At 45.9% G+C, this 17,765-nt stretch overlaps 1 protein-coding gene across 1 annotated transcript in view; it reads left to right on the top strand.

Annotated features, from left to right (window-relative positions):
- The window catches only part of TMC2 (transmembrane channel like 2), a 36,414-nt gene extending 24,194 nt beyond the window's left edge, over window positions 1-12,220 (top strand). The window contains exons 16-20 of the mRNA XM_009290460.1: window positions 950-1,189; window positions 2,839-2,964; window positions 8,449-8,527; window positions 10,733-10,853; window positions 11,967-12,220. Coding sequence (XP_009288735.1) covers window positions 950-1,189; window positions 2,839-2,964; window positions 8,449-8,527; window positions 10,733-10,853; window positions 11,967-12,220 — 820 coding nt within the window. The remainder of the gene's footprint in view (window positions 1-949; window positions 1,190-2,838; window positions 2,965-8,448; window positions 8,528-10,732; window positions 10,854-11,966) is intronic.
- The last annotated feature ends 5,545 nt before the right edge of the window (window positions 12,221-17,765 follow it).

The raw sequence follows: 17,765 nt of genomic DNA, 5'->3' as shown, positions 1-17,765 counted from the left end.
TTTTTTTTTTTTTTTTTTTTTTTTTTTTTTTTTTTTTTTTTTTTTTTTTTTTTTTTTTTTTTTTTTTTTTTTGTGGGGGGGGGGGGGGTTGCATTATTTGGAAAACCTGCCAGTGGAGTTAGAAATCTTCCAAGCCAGCTAGAATAACCTTTGGGTTTTGGTTTCTCTGATTGTTTGGCTTTCTATGCTTGACTATAAGAGTGGAAATTTAAAAATGCTGGCTTACTCATCCAAGAGGAGCAGTGGCATAACTGCAGCAGAGAACAGTCTTGCAAACGCTGCCCCACTCTCACTTTTATAAGGTTATTTTTTTTCCAGTGCTAAAAATGTATTAAGATGGTCCACATGCTGGGCGAGGAGATCAGAAAGGGTTTTGGGGGCACCACGAGCTTACATGTCAATGCAAGGGTGGGTACAGAACCAGCTGAGCAGGTCGGGCAGGAGAGGCACGTCCCAAAACTGCCCCAAGGGTGGGCAAATAGGAGCTGTTCTGCCCTGCCATGACAGCACAAGAAGCAATAGGCAACAGCACAAAGCACCCTTACCTCCTCTGGAAGCAAGGTTTCTTTTGCCACAGATTGATGATTTTTGCCTGTTCCCCTGCTACAACATCTCTGCAGACTCAGGGAGGTCTCTTCCTTCTGGTTACACTCACCTGATATTTTCCAAGCTATCCCCAAGCTATTTTTATCACAAAGTGAAAATCTTTCTTTAAAAGCACTGAGGGGTCTGAGACCTTGCTGGTCCTCAATGTATGGTTACCGTACCCTGACATGGATGCAGGTGGCTTCTCCTCTGGGAGAAGCACAGGGGTAGCACAAGCCAGCCCGCTCAGACGTTATTTGTGGGTAAACTTGCCACCACATGAACACTTTTTTCCTTCTTCTGAAAGTAAAAAACCTTCCAGTCTGTCAAAAAATAGCACCTGTCCTTCTCCTTTCCTTTTCAGGATGGGAACCTTTTACGCACCAGGGCTCATGGGTATAAACGTGCTGCGCTTATTAACCTCCATGTATTTTCAGTGCTGGGCTGTCATGAGTAGCAATGTCCCTCATGAACGAGTCTTCAAAGCATCCAAGTCTAATAATTTTTACATGGGACTTTTGCTGTTGATCCTGTTCCTCAGCCTCCTGCCTGTGGCTTACACCATCATGTCCCTGCCTCCCTCCTTTGACTGTGGACCATTCAGGTACAGCAAAACACCCAAAATGCCAGTTTTCTGCTCTGATACATGGGATTATTTTCATGAAGTTAGGACGCCTGGACTCCAGCAGAGATGGTGAAATGCCTTCATTCTCCATCTGGTTATATCCTTAGTAATGTGAGGCAACGGGCCGTGTCCAGCTGTGGGCAACATGCACCGATGAAAGCACCAGAGGACAGCAGGGGTGGGACAGCAGGGTGCAGCCCCCAGTAAAAAAGCAATGGGAGCACCCCTAAGGCTCTCAGAAACATTGTGGGAGCAAAACAGGGTCCAAAGCCTCCTTCTAAGACCTTCCATAGAGCCAAGAACTCCCACAGCAGGAGAGGTATTTTACGTGTTGAATTTTGTTGGAAAATAGCAGGAAATGGATAGGTCTGAGCCTGAAGAATTGCAGTTTGTTTGGTTTTTTTAAGTGCTTTTTTTTTTTTATTAGGACAGAATCAGCACTACACAGAGCATTCAGGGGACCAGATTAACATGCCAATAAAGTCTAATTTGATTGAGTAACGCCATTTCCTGGGCCCACTGAGCCTGACTCAGCAAAGAGCCAGCTTGGAACAAATTGTTCCTGTAGATGCACTATTTTAGGTTATCCACTTGCTAATGGAGAATGACAATAGAAAGCTAAAAGACTCGGGGGGAGAAAGCAAGAGACCAAAACTCCCTCAGTTCTATCACAAGGACAGGTGTCAACGAGCAATGTCAGAAGATCTGACAAGAAACTCGTTGCACGCATGCTATCATTTGGAGATGACTAATCTGCAATGTGAAAGAGCTATTTCAATTCCCAATCAACCCTTCAAAAGCCACTCAGCTTGATTCAGACCCTTGGCACACCCTCTCAACTCAACTGAAAGCTCAGCTCTCCTGGGCTTAAGGCAATTGATGAAGTTGGGATACCGTTTAGCCAAATTTGTCTTTATTGACTCTCATCATCAGGACAGAGTCCAACACCATCCCGAGCAGAATCCTGCAAGATCCCAGGAGGCAACAAGCCTAAAGATGTGGAATAGCACTCATTGGGTTGAATTCACAGACCCAGAGATGCTGGGGAGAGAAGAAGGTCAATTATGTAATCCAGCCTTTTACAGATTTTTCTCCTTTCGTACAGAATACTCTCATCTGCTTTATCAATCCGGTTTGAAATGATTCTTTCACTGAGTTTCCTATTAAAGCAATAATCACAGCTTGCTATTTTTGTCATTACTTAGCAGCTCTTCAAGTTGGCTCATTATTTCAGAAAGCTGGAATTTGCATATGGAAAGTCATCTCTACCATGAAAAGGCCATATTTAACAAGATGTTGATCAGAAATGTATGGTTACTGCAATCTGTAGGGTTTTATACATTTCAGAGGGGTAAATATAGTCAGACCTTATAAAGGAGCCACATGTGGAAATAAATGTATTAACTCCAGGAGCAAGTTGGCCTAGCAAAGATTATTCTTATAATCAATGGGGGCGGGGGGAATGGATGGACCAAGAGATAATTTACAATGAAGGCATCTCAAAATCCTTCGTGGCCAACAGCAAGCTGGCCACTTAGCATCGATGCTACTTAGCATCGTTAGATTAGGAGCTATTTTGTCCCTTCAGGAAATACCTACACTCCTTAACTGGCCGTTTGTCTTTCCAGTGGAAAGAAAAGGATGTATGAAGTCATTCAAGAGACCATCGAGCTCGATTTCCCACTTTTTGTTGCCAAGATCTTCAGCTACGTAGCAAATCCAGGACTGATCATACCTGCAATTCTGCTCATGGTGTAAGTTTTCCTTGCAATATTACATGCCTGGTTGGGAGGAGGAGGTTGAAAAAAAATGCTGGGATGTTAGTGAGTTCTAAATATAGCTTCTGCTGAGGTAACAGCCCAGATTAGAGCAGACACACGCTCCCTACCTCCATCAGCTTTGCCTAACACAATTTCCCAAAATTTAATTTCCTGACCCAATTAAACACAACTTTGTAGATGAAACGCATTGTTGACAGAGGCCTCATGGATATCAAAGCTGTCACAGCTTCCGTACGAAAAATTTTCAGTAGCCAGCAGGAAATAAATGGACAGTCTCAGCCTGGTGCCTTTTGGAGAAGCAATTTCTGTCACAGCTGGTGGTATTTACAGCACTGCCAGGCCAGGGCATTCAAAAATTACACGTTCCAAAAATATGAAGAGGTGTGGTTTTTGTTTGGGACATTGGGGTTTTTTGGTTGTTGGGTTTTTTTCTAATAGCACATCTGGAATTTGTTTCAGTGCTGTTTGATCATTTCAGCTCTGAAACCACACTTAATCTCTAGCACCTTCAGCAGCACTGGGACCAGAGCAGTTCTCTTTTTTTTCTTTTTTAAAAAAGATGTTTTCAGCATTGTTCTCGAGGTTTCCATAGCTATCAAAATGGGTGGCAGAGCCATGGCCAAATTTTATAGGCAGCTCTGAACACTCCAGACTAAACAGTGGGAGACAGGGAGAGCGTTGGGGAGCGTATTACATATGCTTGCCTGCTCAGAATCTTCCTTGGGCATCCACACACATTGGAGATAGGTCTCTGGGCTAATCCAGTACACTCGTTCTTGGTCACTGTGATCCTTCATTCCGAATAGATTACACTGAAGATAATGCCATTAAATTAAATCAAATACAGGTTCCCATGTTACAAAGTTTCTTATAGAAAAAGCCTGAGAAAAATCCCAATTAAACTGAAAATTACCTGTCATCCCTCTACCTGCCATGAACTACTTACTCATTTTAACCTTAATAAAGATGATCAGATACTGTAACTCATGCAGACAGATCCTACACTTAAAAGAATCAAATCAGATACACACAGGAGACAAGAAGTCTCACACTACATCCATAGTATGGCCAAGCATATTATTGAGTTATCAGCTCTATTCCTGTGGGCTTCACAGTAGCACTAGCAGATGCTACCACAAACACGAGATGAAGACCGCAGAACTAATCCACCCCAAATGGATGACCTTTACAGAAGGGCTGCGGGTCAGGTTTCTGAAGCTTTGATGTAACCCCCAAAAAAACATGGTGGGAGAGCAGTAGACCTTTGAAAATAATGTTTTGTTCAGTGACAGTTTCCTGCCCTTTCCTCCACTGACAGCCAGGACAGGGAACAGCACAAATCTAGTTTATCTGCTGAAGAGACACCTTTTATCACCCCTTCCCAGTCTGGGCTATTCCCACACCACAGCCTTCCCATCGGTCCGTCTCTCCTCGAGGCGCCATTCTGTCTCTGCCCCAATCCTGTCTGCAAACTGAGAGATACCCTATGTGCACATTACCTAAAACATCCTCGTTTCCCACCCAGATACACTGCCTGTGTGGCCTTTAAGCGTATTAGATATTTGTGATTTCCAGCCATTCAGCTACCGAGAGAGTCACAGCCCTAAAAAAGTGGGTGACCCCATGGTGCCTGGACAAGCCAGACCTACAGCCCCTTGGCAGTAGCTCTCGCATGCCCCAAGAGCATCAGGTGTCTTGCGGAAGAGCTGCTCGCTATGTGCACACAAACTTTTCCTGAGATAATCCCAGGCAAAATTACAGCTACCCTACAAGGATATTTCCTAAGGCTTGGGTCCTTTTGTCATCTCAGAAACTTTACAATTTAGGGACTCAAATTTAGCACACCATCTTTGTACACCTACAAAAATGACCTAAATATACAAGGAGACAGAATCTAATTACCCCAATTAAAATTTTGCCAGAAGAGCAAGATAACACTTCTTTTGACTGCAGTCCTATAACCAATGGCTACCAGTAGCCAGAAACTTCAGTTTATGTCTCTTTCACCATTTTCTCTAGAAAGTAGATAACTATAAATCATACACAAGTCCCCAGTTTCCTGCCTTCTCCCTGAAAGCCTTCAGCTTCTGCTGCTACGTCTGCCGTGGTGCAGACAGGTAGACAGGGTCAAGCTGGAGCTAGTCCTTACGCTGATCCCCATCCAGCTTGCCAAGAGATTAAAACCAGGGAAACACAACTGCTGGACCTTCATTTGGTCCTTATGAGCAGAGCGCCAGCAGCTCTCAAAGTAGCAGGCAAGGCAACCTACAATGCAGCCTAAATAACAAATAGCCTCTACAAAGAGCAACAGGTGGATTGTAAATGGAGTCTGTTGATTTTGATGGCAGACACTCAAAAAAATGTGTTTTCCGCTTCTACGGACTGAATTAAGCCATTTTCTCAAGCCATGAAAAACCCCCTCTCTTTCTTTTTCTGGGTGCAATCAAAAATGCCTCTTTTATTTATTTCTGTTCTTGGCTTCTGGTCCCAGACAATGATGGGATCCAGCAGGTGACATGGGTCACACTTACTGTCATGTTTCTAGCTGCCTGAGGACAAAGGAAAAAGGAAAACAGAGCAAGAAGGAGCAGAGATACTTTGCACATCGGCATATAACCTAATCCCATTTGGGTCAGGAGCAGGATTTCAAGCCATGGCTTGCAGAGCTTCCTGGCAGAAGCTAGAAGCACCTTACTGCATCAAGGGGAAGGAGAAAAAGATTCAAAACTACTGTGCAGGCTAGAGAAGGACAGTGACCCATACCTTCTCCCCAGCTCTTGAGGAGCAGTACCTCAGAGAAGAGGGGTGCCAGGACCACGCAGCATCCATGCTAAGCACCTCAAGCATGAGGGTGCATCCCCAGGCTCATTTTAGAGGCAGGTAGATCTAAAGCACCCCATTAAAAGTGGATAAACGCCATTTGCTAACGCTTACTTGAGTTTCCAGCAAAGTTTACAGCTCCTCATGCTGCTGCTTACAGTCAGACCAGGACATGGCTTTGCTCTGCCTTTTCTGGGAACCGGCACTAGCAGCGTGAATCAGGAATTCAACAGCAAATCCAGCACGCTTGTAGGACCTGCCCAGGACACTGGCATGCACCTTGGAGGATCACCCAGGCTGCTTCAGCATTGCTGAGTCTTGGTCTGAACAACCCAGTCCAAATCTGCCTGACTACCTGCAGATTTGGACTGCAGCGAAGGCATCCCCCCAAATCACCTTTCTGTGGCACTGTCCTTCTCCCCTCTCCCTCCCAAGACCCCTTAAGGGCAGCTCAATCTTGGACAAACTCAACCTCCCTTGAACAGTAAACCCGCAATAAACCAAGGACAGAGGAAACTCAGGCTTAGCCTGCAGACAGAGCGGGCTCATATCTCACAGCTTTTGGGAGAGGGACCTGGTGAGTTCACACCCTTCCCCACCAATGCCCCGGTAAACACAGGAGTCAGCAGGGGAGGAAGCTGTGGTGGTTGGAGACGATGCTGGCCGCTAATGCAGAGGGTGAGAAAGGACTGAAAAAGGAAAGGGAATGGATTTGCTCAGTTACTCAAAGAACTTGAGAAGGCAGCTCAGAAACAGAGCGCATAGCATCCCAGATGGCTTTGAATAGGCAGATCAAGTTATCTTTATGAAAACAGGGGTGCTCCAGGCACTTATGTCCTGGCTGGCCACAACAAAAATGGCAGAGCAGCACCAAAGCTCTGGATTACAAAGCAATATATTTCCTAGGCAATGAGTTTGACAATGTAGAAGAAATAAAACTGTTGCATCCTTAGAGAAGATCAAAAATAATAATTTTCAAACTCACCAAGACTGAGTTCTGGGTTAATACTAGGCAAAAGGAAGCAAACGTGTTTCCTCCAGACAGACCCCTGCAAAAGCCTCAAGAAAGGCCATCCAAAGTACCCCCTCGTGATCTCCCACCTGGAAACCAAAATGTCAGTACGTGGTGCCTTGCTGGGCTTAGAGTCAGGCACTCTGCTGACAAAATCCTCGAGCCTGGTTTGAGGATGCTGAACCTGAGCTGGAGCCACACAAACAGGTTATGAACTGTCAGGAAACCTTTTTGGTTTAGTCTTCCTTTTTCTTTTTTTCTTTTCTTTTTCTTTTTTTTTTTCTTTTGCAAGACAATTTTCTACTTAAAAAAATAATAATTTTCAAACTCACCAAGACTTTCTGGGTTATTAATACTAGGCAAAAGGAAGCAAACGTGTTTCCTCCAGACAGACCCCTGCAAAAGCCTCAAGAAAGGCCATCCAAAGTACCCCCTCGTGATCTCCCACCTGGAAACCAAAATGTCAGTACGTGGTGCCTTGCTGGGCTTAGAGTCAGGCACTCTGCTGACAAAATCCTCGAGCCTGGTTTGAGGATGCTGAACCTGAGCTGGAGCCACACAAACAGGTTATGAACTGTCAGGAAACCTTTTTGGTTTAGTCTTCCTTTTTCTTTTTTTCTTTTCTTTTTCTTTTTTTTTTTCTTTTGCAAGACAATTTTCTACTTAAAAAAAAAAATCTATAGTGATGAACTGAATGGCTGGTGCTTTTCCTGGGAATGGCTCAGAGTTACTGAGCAGATGTTGTTTATAATTTAGAAGAATAAAAGCACTCTGCAAAAGCAGGAGGAGACATTTTTGACAACCAAAATATTACTGGCTGGCGAGTGGCAGCGGTGGCGAGACAGCCCCAGATGCTTGCGCATGTTTTAAAACACGCCCTTCCCCGTGCGCCAAAGGCTGGCTGCCAGCACACCCTCTCCCATCTCACCTGCCTTTCAGTTCCCTCCAGCTTGGCTCGTTTTTCCCCTGGCTTTGGCGTGCCCTTTTTGCAGAAGGGATTGAAACGAAAGCCAGTGGCTCTGCTTCGACCTGGCTCTTGCTTATCCTCGGTTCCCACCTCTGCTTGCTCCTGACAGCCCCTTGTTGGGCTGCAGGAGGCAGCCAGTCCTGCCCGAGGGGGAAGGCAGACTGTGCCTTGAGGACTGTTGCCTGCCACTATTTTCCTTGTTTCCTAGTTTTTTCCGAGTTCCCTGTGTGACCTGGTGCCTGTTTTGGTTTTCCTTTGAGCCATGGCAGAAAGCTACGTGTTTTATCAGCCGAGTTACTTTTCACCCAGGTAATGAGTTGAATGGGCTCACTACCAAGGAAAGACCCAAGGGCCAAGGCTAGTGCAAAGGAAGTAGAGGGAGCTCATGGCCAGCCAAGGTGGAGGCAGGAGGGAAGAATGGTCATTTTTCTTCTGTTTGAGCAGAAGTGAGCTACTGGACTGGCTCAGCCCATCTTACCTGACCATCCCACGAGGCAGTCTGATTTTTTTTCTAAGCCTTAAGCCTCTAAAGGCAGTTTGGAGACAGCTGGTGGGAAAACTAGGTATTAGAAGGTAGGCAAAAATTAAATGTTCCCTCCCTGTGAAACTTTCTCTCTCCCCTGATCCTATCACTACAGCAACACATTTGTTTTTGCAGCCTCGCCATCTATTACCTAAATGCTGTGGCTGAAGCGTACCAGCGCGCCAATGCAGAGCTGAAGAAGAAAATGCAAATGGTGAGTATTGATCTGGCAAAGCCATCTTTGAAATACCACACACTTCAAGTTTGATGTGCAACATATGCTTTTAAATTGCTCTTCACTTCCAAACATGTTAGTGACACAAGGGGAAGATGCATTTTATGCTTGTTCAGTCCTCTCTGGTGGCATTTAATGGCTAACTGCAAAGAGTGGTCACATCCCACAATAGGCTGCTATTTCATACTTCAAAACTACAGTGAGTTTTCCCATAATCTGTGCTTTCCAGCTACAAAAATAAGTTACCTCAAAGTTCAAGTAGTGTTTTGGAGCCTGAGATTTCCCAGGGACAATGATAAGCCTATCAAAACCACAGCCAGGTTTTGTACAAGCTGAAGAGCAAAGAGCCATAAATAACAACATGGCAATAACGTATTTTACCAGTAATTCTCAAAGCACTTTACAAAGGAGGCTGATGTCTGTCTCTGCCATGCAGATGGGAAAAGCAAGATACAGACAGATGCAATGACTCGAATTAGCAGAGTAGGATTTAGACCTCATGATATCCAGAACCGGGAGAGGTTGCAACATGCAGAGGACCATAACGCAGGGACCCCTGAACTAATATGAATTAGGTCTGGTAGCAGACTACCTGCAAAAGTGCAGCTCTGCTCAGATAATGAGTATCAATGAGAAACAGCAAAGGTGTCCTGCTACCAGTGTCTGTACTGGTCTGGCAGCACCAGTTTCCCTCAGAGCTTTCCTGGTGGGTCTCTAACCCTGTGCTGTTTTGTACTACATAGATGTGTCCAAAGTATTGAGCCTTACATCAGGAGAGGATATGATGCCACCAAAGGATTGGTATCAGCCATTTAACTGGTACAGGGCAGGATCCAAGCCAAGGAAGCAATGCCACATCAAGCAATGCATTGCATAAAGCAGAGATCAGTGCAACGTTAAAAGTGAGGATGTGAGTACTGAGAAATGAGACTCCATAAATTACATCCTAATGCTTAAATTCAGAACTGATCACTCATGCACGTGGTTTAAAATAAGGGTCTTGGTGCGCAGGGCATCCTCAAGTATTGCAGGAGTTGAACACATGCTACAGCATGCTTGGACTTAGGGGCACGTAGCCTATTTCTTGCTGCACAAACTGGTTGTGATCAGGGTTTAAGGGAGCACAAACCCCCATGGAGGGGTCACAAAACAGGGCCCGGCGCTACCCAAAGGAACAGAAACATCTCCAGACAAGCACCTGCCTTTGCACAGACCTTACGTATCTTTGTCCCACAGGCACCTGTAGGTTTGCTGAGGCAGCCAAGCCTGGCGAGAGGAGGGGTACGCAGCAGGGCAGGGGAAAAGGGAGGGCATCAGCACAGCCCCGCTGCTTAGGGAGCGAGGGATGGGAGCTGCCTAGTCATGGCCGGGGTGGTCAGCAGTTGGAGCCCACCAGAGACCCCCACACGATGACCTGCTGAACTCAGAGAGATCTGCTGTGGCTGCCCCCAAAGGCTGCGAGGTTTGCCCAATGGATGGAAGCTGTTCTGTGGGTTGGGACCTCTCAGCTATAGCAAGGCCACAAGCCGCCTTGCATTCCATGGCTCCAGCACACAACTCCTTCCATTGGCAGATCACCCTTCTGGGAGGCGGGATGGAGCTGGAGTGGAGTCCCTCCAAGCTTTCTCACTGCATAAGAGGGCAGCCTCTCCTTTCCCCGTCCAGCATGCTTGTCCTGAGCAGAAACAGCCCCTGGGTATTTTCGTCCCTCTGCCATCCAGAAGGAAATCTTTTGAAGACCTAAATGTACGCAAGTAAAACCAAAGACAGCCCTACAGCCCATCCCCATGCTGCCATGCCTTCCTCCTCTTCCTCTGGCATTTATCACTGACACCCTCCCTCCCAAGAGGTCCACATTTAAAACAAACCAAAACCCCAGGGAGGGCAGATCGGCAGCTGCAGAAACACACAGACAGCCTAGTAGACCTAAACCACATTATCAGCAAGTGCTTTGCCCTAACAAGAGCAGAGCTGCCACTTCCCAGGGTCTCGGTCCTGCCTGGGATATACTTTATTTCCCTAAAACCTTTGGTCACCGAACCAAGATTCAGCACCTTGAACTTGGCAAAGAGATTACATTCATACCAACAAACAATTTAGCCAGGCCAACCATGACACCAGGCCACCATTTCATGGGTTACATCTGCAGTTTCAAACTAAATCTGATGTTTTTTATTGATGCAGCAACGCAAAGAAGAGAAAAACAAGAGAAGCAACAAAGCCAGCACTAACCCCATGCTGCAAGATCTGGAGGATTTACTTACACCAAGTACGAAGAGTGAAAGTCACTCCAAACAAGCAGAAGGTAAAAACTAAACAACCTCCCCTCAACCCTCCTGAAAAGGTTCCTTTTGTCACCAAACGGTGACTGGGAAAGATTGAGAAACTGGAGCAATGCACATTTGCAAGGGATCGGATGAGTATAACTAGCACAGATTTTGCCTGCTTACAGAAGTCCACCTGCCAATGGACGCCCAGGAAGGGCAAGTTTTTAGACTGGATTATGTCTCTCACAGGCTTATCACAGTGTGGGAATTGTAATCCAAAGTTATGATTCATATCCCAGCTATTAACCATGCTGTTCATGAAACCAGCAATTTATTCTGGGAACAATGCTGAAATTCCAGCATTGTTTCTAGGCTGATTAGTTAGGCCAGGCACAGACTTTTCTCCAAATTGAGGTTTTCATTGGAAAATTCATTATGAATAAGACAGAAGCTTTTTACAGCACTGCATTGGTCTTAAGGCAAATAAATGCATGCTGTATGCTCTGCTGAGGGGGTCCGTGGCTGGGCAGAAAGATGCGGGAGGAGGCATTGGCACCAGGCACTTTCAAGAAAGACAGACCCTCCAGGCTTGGTCTGAACCAGCCATTTCCTGACCGCCAGAGCCAGTGCAACACACGTGAAAGTTTTTGATTTTTATCTTGATGCAGATGAGAAAAGCAGACTAGTGCCACCATAATCCTCTCGCATTTAGATGGGCTGTTTCTTGGAGAGGCCGAGATGAGCTGGAAAGTTCAGACAAACCCGATACAGATTCCCCCCAGAGCAGACCCAGGGCACTCATTTAAATGGAAATAGTGCTGGCAGCATTGTGGGTGCATTGAAAATAAAGACTAAAATCAGCAGTTACCTGTGACCACCACATGGCTAGAGGTGTACCAGCATGGCTGGTAGGATTATCATGTCTTATAAACGCATTGGAAAGAACTGCAAAGAGTGCTTGGGCAGCAGAGACACACGCTGACTGTTGGCCAAGGGCTAACGGTCTTATTTATGGTTTCTTCACCCAGATGCTCAAACACATATCCCCAGACACTTGGGTTATTGCACATAGAAGAAACAGCAGCCACTGGGGAGAAGAAGAAAGGCAGTGTTTTCTCTCAAGAAAATAACATTCATAATCTTTGCTCTAGACAATAAAATAGAGTCTCCTAGTAGAACCAGCCCTGTTGCGAAACAAGGCAAAGCAGCAGCCCTGGATGGCAGCCCCATGACTGATGGGAGAGGAGCAGCATTCACCCCACCACCACACGTGTTCGTGACTCAGCCACCAACACTGGGTGTCTGGGCACCTTACCCTGGCCATCCCAGACCAAGAGGGCACCCACTGGGACCAGTCCCTGGAAGGGGGAGAGGGCAGCCACGCTACTCGCATGCTGCTCGATAAGCTCAGCAACTCTTCTCCCATTTGACATTAAAATAGAGGTGCTGCATAAACTATTGTAGTTTTAGTAGGAAATGATTACTGTATGTCGGTCATCCACTTGTGATGATCTGTATCTATCCAACACTGACTATCTAAAACAGCTTTGTTTAGAAGCTTAGTAGTACTTTGGAGTTGTAACCCGCAATGGCTGCGCTGATTTTGATCACAAAGGAAACAGGAGGCGGTCAGGATGAAAATCAGCCGTGGCATTGCTAAACTACTACATACAAGATGCAGACCTGTGGCCACTAACAGTGGCACAGTGAGCTTGCTCTGTGGTGCGAGTGCTTGTCAGTCCCTTCAAAGGCTTCTTCAGTTAATAAACGTAGTGTGAGTTTACCTGTCATTTCAACAAAAGGTTTGCTTTTTTTTTTTTTGCTGTCCCTCTACCTGAGGAACTAAGTATTCTTTAAAAAAAGTGAGTGTCCCTGTCCAGCTGCATGGCAGCCACTAATAGGAGTAGAGGACTCCTACTAGACCAGCACAGGAGGAGGTTTTGTCAGCTGCATTTCATCCTTTGTGATAGCTTTCCTCCAGACTACCTCCTCCAAACTTTCATCTTCTTGTTTCAACCCTGCTGTGTATCTCACCACCGCTTTCTCTGGGTTCCCACTCTGCTCCTCTTTTCATAGTCTGTTGACAGTATCTTGCAGCATTACTTCAATCCCTAGATACAAATCCTAATTTAGTGACACCACCCAGCACAACTGAGAGACTAAAAGTGCTTTGGCCTAGCTTCTGACTATAACCAGTTAGAAATTTCTGGTGCAATTTAAGGATCGTATCTTCCAGATCTACAAGACTTCCCAGGGCTCCGTGGCAGGACTTCTCTGGGTTGACCTGCTCTTTTACACCTACAGTTTCTTCCTGTTTTTGACACAAACCCATCCCGGCCAGCTTAGATCTGGTGTTCACATATGCGTTGTTCTTCATAAAAATATCTGTAAAAAATAAACTCATGTTCTTCAGTAAAAACAAATCCGTAAATATAGCTAGTAACAATTCCACTACAGCTGGGATATTTGGGATTAAAGGTTCTCACCTTGAATTTTTCCACTAAATGCCACAAATCTTGTCATACGATATGTTCAGGACAGGAAACTCAGTAACTTATTTCTCCTCTATGGCTTGACAGAGCACAGAGCATTTGACCTTCAGTCTGGGAACATCCACCTTCGATGGATGGGCAAAGGGATCCAGTTAGGTCAGATGTGAGGCAGATTGGGAAAAGGATCCCATTTTTCAGGTCCAAACCAACAAAACTATTTAGGCATCTGATTCCTTATAGGAATTAAGAGCTTAAATATATTGTACTATGCTTATTTGTAGAGACCTAGCTCATTTTTTGATGTCTGTGCTTTATAAAAGAGACCAGAGCCCTAGAGAAGTACTTCCAGGAGATACAAGTGAGAGTCAAATAAAAGGAGAATTCAGAATTTCTTCAAGAATTAAATCATTGCATTTTGCTTTCAAATACAGAAAAGTCAGTGGGTTATTTGTAGAAATAACTGTCCCTGGTGTGCGGCTCAAAGTCAGTTTGGCTGTTCCCAGGCACGCTGCAACGGTCAGGGTCACTCATTCTCCCGGGGAGCCTCCACGTGGGAAGCTGCTCATCAGATTTGTTTCCTGGTCTTGGAAGGACATTTCTCTGAGCTAGGTCTCACAGATAAGGTTTTGTCTTGCCTCTTTGCTGCGAGAGTTGCTGGTGCAACACAGCTGCGGTTGCCTCTCCCGCCACCTCTGTCTGCAGAGATACCCAGTCATTGAACCAGAGAAAAGTCAGACAAGAGAAGGCATTTTTCAGGATACAGGGGCTGTTGTCCCCCATCCTTCTCCGCAGGTGTCCGTAGAAAATATTGGTCAGAAAGTACTGGGGGAAGGTGCTGCCAGCCTGCTAATCCAGAAGAATGTCGCAGAAACAACACGGTGCCCTGATTTCAGCCCAACTGGTCTGCCCTGCAGACTCTGGTATCTTAGGGAATGGTTGCATAATGAGGAATAGGATTTCCCTCCTCTTAGCTCCTCATCTCACATTAAAACACGATTTGGAAAGGGGAGACGTGGCGTCAGATCTCACTCACCTCTGCTAGAAAACAGAAAGGGGCTGGAAACATGCGCATGTGTGCGCACATGTGGAAGAGAAGTGGAGAATATTTATTTGCACAAGGAATATAAGGACAATAAGAAACATTATGAAGAAGCCATAGAGAACTCCAGACAGGTTTTGAAAACCTGAGAGGCAGACTTAGATCCAGATGAGTAACTATTCCAGGATGTGAATGCTCTCTGAATCAGGCCCCTGAGACCTGCAATAATACTGAGAATTACAATGTACTTTGTCGTCTCTGGAGCACACAACTGCCCATTAGCTAATTAATTTTTCAAGGTTTGCTCATCTCTAATTATAATACATTAGGTTCACCCATTGATCAATGTCTTTTGCAAGCTCAGAGGCTTCAGGATACAAGGGCGACAGCATCAGCTAGACAACAATTTCTGCAGACCAGTGGCAACTCTCTTCCCCAACTCCAATTCACAACGGGGTTCTCTGTTAGAGCACAACAGTTGTGACGGGTGTAAAAATGCCAATCCTTGGTCTTCATATTGACTGAAATGATTATTTGGCTCTCTTGAGTTTTGAGCCTATTTACCAGTTACTCACGTGCAACTGGAGGTTAAACTTCACAAACTCATAGGAGCATTCAGCAGTGTGTGGTTTCATCCCTATTTTTCTATTGTTTGGAACTGGAATAAGTACTTGTCTGAGAATTCAGCATTGATTTCTCCCCTCCCCTGACATTTGTTGAAAGACTATATCCATCCCAAGCTTTCCCTGGGGCTCAGGCTAACTTCAAGGGGAAAGAAAAAAAAGAAAAAAGTTCAGTGGTGTGTAGTGGCAGCCTCCTAGTAACATCTCACACAGCACACAGTTTGCATTCATATATGACTAGAAAAGCCCTCTGCATTGCAAATTTTTTCACATCTTCTATTGCCACTAGTTCAAATGTTGCATCCAAAAGGTTTTGGTAAAAAAACAAGGAAATATCCAAGCTTAATTCTTTTATTAATCTTCTCACCAAAGGCTTGTTTTTAAAAAGGCAACTCTTGTGGGCATCAGTTTTTCATTTCTGTGGCCAGAGAGAGTATGGAAAGATTGAGCATCTGCTCAGCATTACTGATGAACAGGAATCTCAACAAAATAAAAAATAAAATTAAAAAGGGCAATTTTGCAAAACACATGGCTAAACATGAGCTGTGAAAGGGATGCCAGCATGCACACTTCTCTTAGGGTCAAAAATGCCATTCATCCATTTCTTTCATACTGTGCTTGGCCGTGGTGCAAGACAAACTGCTTTCTGTACTCACAATGAACAGAAAATAGTAGACGCCACTAAACAGGTTTCCTCATAAAGCCAAAGTGGTCCAAATATCTCATGTACATGCAAAGAATACACTGATTTTGCATTCAGTACCATAATACTGGGGCCTTGGCTTCTCCAAAACAGAAAAATCAACTTTTCACTCCAGAAGGAGAATAAATTTCTTCCAAAAGGGAACTTCAAGACATTTGAGCTTGTATTTTCAGGTTGCTTATACGAAGCTTTCCAAGGAGAGAAATGTTGCACAGCACTGCTCATGACGGGGGAGAAGGGTTTCCTCATACCAGCTAACGAACCAGTGTTTTGGGGAGGGATTTTTGGTTTCTTTCAAGGTGCTGAGGAGAGGTGTCCTCCGCACATCTAAGCTAAAGAAATCGCTCAACTACAAAAAGGCTCCACACACCACAATAGCCACCATAGGAACAGGAGCTAAGGGACGCACCGGCATGAGCACCCAGTGAGACCTACCCTGAGAAACCTTCACTGATGAATCCAGGTGAGAAAGACAACTGGCAGCCATTCCTCATGCCCAGAGAAACTTCCCAGTGATGGAGACTGGTATTTTTGCAGCTTGTCCCACCCCACGAAGCACACTGCTCAGCACGCCTGGCTGGGCAGGGGCTCTGCCAGCGCCAGGAGCACCACAGTGGCTTCCATGCTGGTGAAGATGCACTAAGACTCGCTCTAATGTCCTGCGGGCCTCTGACTTGACCCCAGCAGGCCATGGGTGCAGCAGGTTGCCCACCTCTCTGCACCCCAGCACACTCGGACCCCTCTCCGTGACCATGTATCAGGTGCTTTTGCTGCCACTGAAGCAGGTCAGACGGGGACCTTTGAAACCTGACCCCACTGCATCTCTATATCACATCTCTTCAAAGCAGTGATGTCCTGACAAAAAAAAAATGATGTGCTCACCAAAAGGCTTTAGAGAGAGAGTGATCCCCCCATTTTGATTCATGCTGTATGCAACGTTATCAGCTCTCCGGCCTGACAGCCGTGGGGATTTTTTTTTCTCTCTGTCACGCTTTTCTTGCCGCTTGCCTAAGCCCTGAGGCAGCAGCTTGTCCTTTGGCAGGTGGCAGCCCGGTTTCATCTGCAGCCAAGGCTTTATCGCTTACAAATGCTCAGACACAGGTTTTTCCCTAGGGAAAAAGGCAACTCTGGAAACCAAGGATTTCTAGGTCCCGGCCCATTTCTCACACAACATAGTCATCATTGCTGAATCAGAATTCAGCATTGTGTTTTAAATGGACTATATCAACACAACGCTATGCTGCAGCAAGCTAATGCGGGGAGTCCTGGCTTTGCTGCAATCATTCATTTCCAATCACAGGACCCAACTCCCTGGGTCCCCTTCAGTTCAGCCATCTATAGACAGGCAAAACCAGTGGTGAACATTCTCTCTGAATCTTAAATTGGTACCACGTGGTGCTACCCAGGAATACCCACCTCCTCCATGCACTCAGCAAACGGAGGCCACTAAGCTCCCATGTGTTGGGAGACTGTCTACATATGTGTGTATCCACACAGGCACTGAGATAAAGACGAGTGGATTTTAAAATGTTTCAGGATTGATATTTTCTGCACCACTCCTTCATGATTCACGGCAAAACTCGAAAGCACTGAGGCGAGGGGATGCATTTGCAGCTGGTGCACCGAGCATCCTCCCATGGCAGCGTGCAGGCGGAGGGAGGAGAGCCCACAGCTTCCCAGATGCGATTTCCCAGTGGGCAAAAGCTTTGTGTGTATCAGCATCAAACCCCCATGAAAAGGCCAGGCGGGCAAAAGCCACCCGAAGGTGGCAGAGCAGCCAAGGGGAGGAGGGGGCAACCACAGAGGGTCTCTCCCACCTCCCGGGCACCAGACTCAGGCAGGAGAGCGCCGGCTGGACACGAGAGCCCCCAGGGCTGAGCCCAGCTGGGCTCCCCGGAGGCTCATGCCCAAGGGAACCAGAGCAGGATTTAGCATAATTTAACCCAGTTTACAGAGCTGGGAAATCAGGAGGGTTTGGCCCCAGGCATAGCAAGTGGATGGGTTAGAAATTCAGCAGCCCTGCATCCCCCTTGGGGCCAGCACGGAGGTAAGGACACACTGCACCCACCACTGCTGCGTACAAGCAATGAAAA

Source organism: Aptenodytes forsteri, unplaced genomic scaffold (assembly GCF_000699145.1).
Source record: "Aptenodytes forsteri isolate BGI_AS27 unplaced genomic scaffold, ASM69914v1 Scaffold426, whole genome shotgun sequence".
NCBI classification, from domain to species: domain Eukaryota; kingdom Metazoa; phylum Chordata; class Aves; order Sphenisciformes; family Spheniscidae; genus Aptenodytes; species Aptenodytes forsteri.
The sequence above is the reverse complement of the archived record's forward strand: the minus strand, read 5'-3'. Positions and strand labels throughout refer to the sequence as shown.